The sequence below is a fragment of the Pundamilia nyererei genome, unplaced genomic scaffold (genome assembly GCF_000239375.1).
Source record: "Pundamilia nyererei isolate P.nyererei 1_Seehausen unplaced genomic scaffold, PunNye1.0 scaffold00197, whole genome shotgun sequence".
Classification (NCBI taxonomy): Eukaryota; Metazoa; Chordata; class Actinopteri; order Cichliformes; family Cichlidae; genus Pundamilia; species Pundamilia nyererei.
In genome coordinates, this window is record NW_005187598.1 from 1,075,070 (window position 1) to 1,079,320 (window position 4,251).

Sequence of the window (4,251 nt, forward strand, 5' to 3'; positions counted from 1 at the left end):
GTGTGTGTGTGTGTGTGTGTGTGTGTGTGTGTGTGTGTGTGTGTGCGCGCGTGTGTGCGTGTGTGCTTGGATGTTGATGAGCTCTAATCTCATCATTTTCTAGCGAAGCTTTAGCTTCATAAACCTGGTGACACACACTAACATACTCTGTGTGATGCCTTACGTTTGTGGCTTCACTGAATGTGCTGACACTCTTACAGTAATATTTCCTCTTAAGCAGCTTATGACAGGCTCTGTGTTTAGTGCTATATGTTTTTTCTTTTGGGTTTTTTTATTATTTATTATTGTACTTTTGTAGAGTTTTAATCAAAAAGTCGTTGTTAGTGTTTTGGCTTTTGGTTCAGGGCTAAAGGATGCACTAAATAACTTTAAAGCAGTGTCCGTGCAGGAGCCAGTTACCACCTCTGGGCCAGTATACAGCAGTTATTTAAAGCCTCTGCCTAAATAAACAGGGAGGCGTGAACTTTTGGTTTACACGCTAATAAAGGAATGGCACAGAATTACTGCTGTGACTTCAACAAATCAGTCACTGGACACTTTTCAAAGACTACCAGTCCAATTTGATTTAAAAACAACTTTAATTTGTTTTTCTTTGGCTCTGTCATGCAGACACATTACATTTGCTGTAATGAGCTGTTAATTAGTCATCGATGATTTTGATAGTCGACGTAATCGTGACTAGTCGACTAATTGTGGCAGCCTTATTCGACAGCCAACATCCAGACTGACAGCGAAACCAGTAGGTCAGCATTCCAACATTCGGAAGAAGCAACTGCTAACACAACTAGAGATTAACAATGTACGATATAAATGCTACGGCGAAGAGGAGCCAGGACATCAGGGGGGAGATGTCATCATCCTCACCCTCCAAGATTGGTCCAAGATCAAGGCGGTGTGGAGGGAAGCTGGGGAACTGTTAGAGCTGGAGAAAGGTGTGATGAAGAATACCTTACCTTGCATGCCTTAGGCCTTAGAAACTGCCAAGCAAAGCATGGCCTCGGCTTATTGCCTGAACAGGTACACCAGAGAAGGAAGTCATGAGAATAAACCAGCTGTTCTCCACTCAGCCATCCAAGGTGTGCTCTCAGTGGCAGAGTACATAATGCACAGGCACATGGCTCAGTACATGAATACGTCAGTACAAGAAAGTCTACAAATGCCTCGTAGATCCTGGAATTCCTAGAACACCACAAGATCAACAGGACCCTGATGGCGAGCAACACTAGAGGCCTACTTCAAGCACACAACGCTATCAAGCGTGGGATGCGTCTGTCCTGTGCAAGCCTGAACCCTCTCAGTGAAACAGCAAAGATACTGGAGTGGCATTTGGACTGGAGACGTGTAATTGGATGATAACAAAGAGGGAAGGTAGTCAGAGCTCAGGCTATCATGTCTGTGTAGGGCCTCGGTCAGCCAGGTCATGATAATCGAAAGAGCTTGGGAGGAACAGTGACTGGACTTCTTTGAGTTTCTTGACGAGGTTTCATCTGAGAAGCTTCTTCAGTTCTAAGAGGAACTGGTGGAGAGATTGAAGCTGTTCTTTAAGAGAGCCATTGATCATCTGCCCAATCACATGAGCCAAGATGTGAAAACAGGTGTGGGTCAGTATCAGCCAAGGTTTTGGATGAACCCATTGGGAGACCTTGCCCCACCCTATCACGTGATTTATCGATATCAAATGACCCAAGACGTGAGTGGACATCAAGCCGTCTGGGACGGGACCTTAAACCTGGATTAGATGAGCTCCGTAGATTACAATAGAAATTGTCATGAAAATAAAGAAAACCCATTAAATGAGAATGTGTGTCCAGTCTTTTGACTGTTGGTGTGTTTGCTTCCATTTCTAATTCATTTACATCATCTAAGATGCACAGCGTGGGCGAGGTTGGTGATTTATGTCCTAGACTGTAGATGGGATGTTGTAACATGTTCATGTCTCTTTACAGACTCCCCCAGTTCAAAGAGGAGGCCAAGAGTTATGTTGGTGCTAACATGAAGAAGGTAACATGGCTGAGATTGTGAATGTGTGCTGCTTGCTGTCATCGTGCTTTCTCTTATTCTTTGTTAATCTTCCGTCTGAGTCTGTGTCCTCCCCCTGTGCTTGGATCCACTTTATTATTTGTAACTATTAGTTTTCTTTTCAAGTTTCCTGTACTTGGATGTGTCCCTGTTCTCCTTCCCACAGACCCTACCTGTCATACTGGACTCTGAGGATGTTATTTGTGCAGAGCAGCATAGAAACACAAGTCAGAGTGGGCTAGACAGGGTACTTAACTGGCAGGGTTAGCATGGCTTCTTGGTGGGAGTGCATGAGCGCATGAGCGTTAAACATCGGTGGTTTTAAGGATGTAGTTGAATCAAACATCAGCATCTCAACATTTCTGCAGTATCCACCAGTGAGCAGCACAGTGGTGCTGTGGTGTAGACTGCAATTACATGTTGTAGTTGCACTAAGTGATAACAAGAAGAGTTAACAGTAGAACTAGCTACACTCTGGCTTTATCTATCAGATGCTGCTCTTTTATTGCACTGTTAGAGATGACATTTGTGAGTCCTTTGTACTGTATATGCAAAAATAATTAGGTGAGTTTTCTCCTTGAGCCCCTGAGAGGTGTTCAAGCCGTGACTGTGGTGCTCTGTTCGCCTGCTGCTGACTGCTCCTGCAGCTTCTAATGGCAGTTTTTATCTGAAGCTCATTCTTACATTGCACCGGCTTTATGGGCAAAATCACTTTACAGCTTTAAATGTGTAAATCTTTTACATATTTAGTGTAATTAGAAGATCTATCACATGACTAAATATGAAGACGCTTTGAGCTTACAGGTAAATTCAATCCCTGCAAACATAAGTCAGATGCAGGTTAAAGTAAACTGCTTCATCCAGTCAGCTGTGCTCACCTCTATGAAAGCCTGTTGTGGTTCAGTCTGGACTTTCTGTGGATGTCCCTGCCTCTGAAGCACTGACTGGTACAGCACTGTACACCACAACACAACAATGACCCTTGTTTGTCCTTTGAGCTGCTGGTTACGTGTCACATCACATATGTGTATTCGATGCAGATTGGGGTGTTCCCAGAGTTTTAGCGCTTGTTGCTTCTTGCATGGTCTGCCTGTCCACTGACACATCTGTGCTGGCTGCTCTTGGTTACAGCCTACAGTGACTGTGCACTCTGATCCGGAGCACTGTTTGCACTCCTCCCATCGTGCATAGATGTGTATGCTCAGTTGTGTTATGTGTTGGTCCCACTTATCTGCTGATAATGTTATCCATCACTAATCACGGGCCTTGCCTGCTCCCCTTCTCTTCTGAGGCTTACAATATCTTGTGGAAAAACAAACGTGTGCAGGTAAGGAAGATTACTCTCAGTATTTAGGCTAGGGCAGTATATAGATTCTCTCCCAATAACCTTTGACTTACCCTCGCTACCTTAACCTCTTTTCCTTTACCTGTGACCTTGGCAAGATGGAGGCATGACATGACACAAACAGGAAGCAGGCCTGCAGATCCTGCTGGTCATTGTGTGACACATAGCAGTCTATGACTGTGTAATACTCACATCTGGATTATCACACTTTAAATGATTGAATTCATTTGGGCTACACAGCTGTTGGATTTCATTTGCCAATATGTGTCCCAGCTGTTAGCAGATAGCTTTTTTTTTGTATGTGTGTTTTTCTTTATTTAAAATATCCCAAGTGTTAAACAAATAAATAAATAGTTAGAGGATGAAAACCTTAGGGAATATTCTTCCAGCAGAAGTCTCTTCCTGTTCTTTTTTGACTCTTTCTCATAGTGGGGCAGGGCTATGCGATCTGCATACAGGGATCGTTTCATATTCTGTTCAGTGCAATCATTTTCATTGCTTTAGATGATGGTTTGTAATAGTGCGCCACAGGAGAATCAGCCAGACAAGTCAAGGAGCTCGTTTCTAAACTGTAGCATGAAAACAGCAGAAAACCGTGCTGTGCAAACTATGTGGCAAGTAGACGCCAACACAACAAAGCTGCACTAGCTAAGCGAGAGTAATGTGCGAGAGTATGGAGACAGTTTACCAACGAGACGTCGTCAAGTGCTCAGATAAACCTGAGACGTTAGAATGACCTTCTCCCCGCAGCACGCCATGTCATAAAGAGTCACTAATACAATAACGAGCATATATACAGTGGGGCAAAAAAGTATTTAGTCAGCCACCGATTGTGCAAGTTCCCCCACTTAAAATGATGACAGAGGTCAGTAATTTGCACCAGAGGT

General features: G+C 43.7%; 1 protein-coding gene across 5 annotated transcripts in view; it reads left to right on the forward strand.

Moving 5' to 3' along the window:
• gbf1 (golgi brefeldin A resistant guanine nucleotide exchange factor 1) overlaps positions 1 to 4,251 on the forward strand; it is an 89,288-nt gene that overhangs the window by 57,627 nt on the left and 27,410 nt on the right. For 2 of the 5 annotated variants that reach the window (XM_013914431.1, XM_013914432.1), the window contains exons 8-9: positions 1,947 to 2,001; positions 3,311 to 3,346. In XM_013914431.1, the coding sequence (XP_013769885.1) occupies positions 1,947 to 2,001; positions 3,311 to 3,346 (91 nt within the window). The other 3 variants (XM_013914433.1, XM_013914435.1, XM_013914434.1) reach the window with 2 other exon arrangements.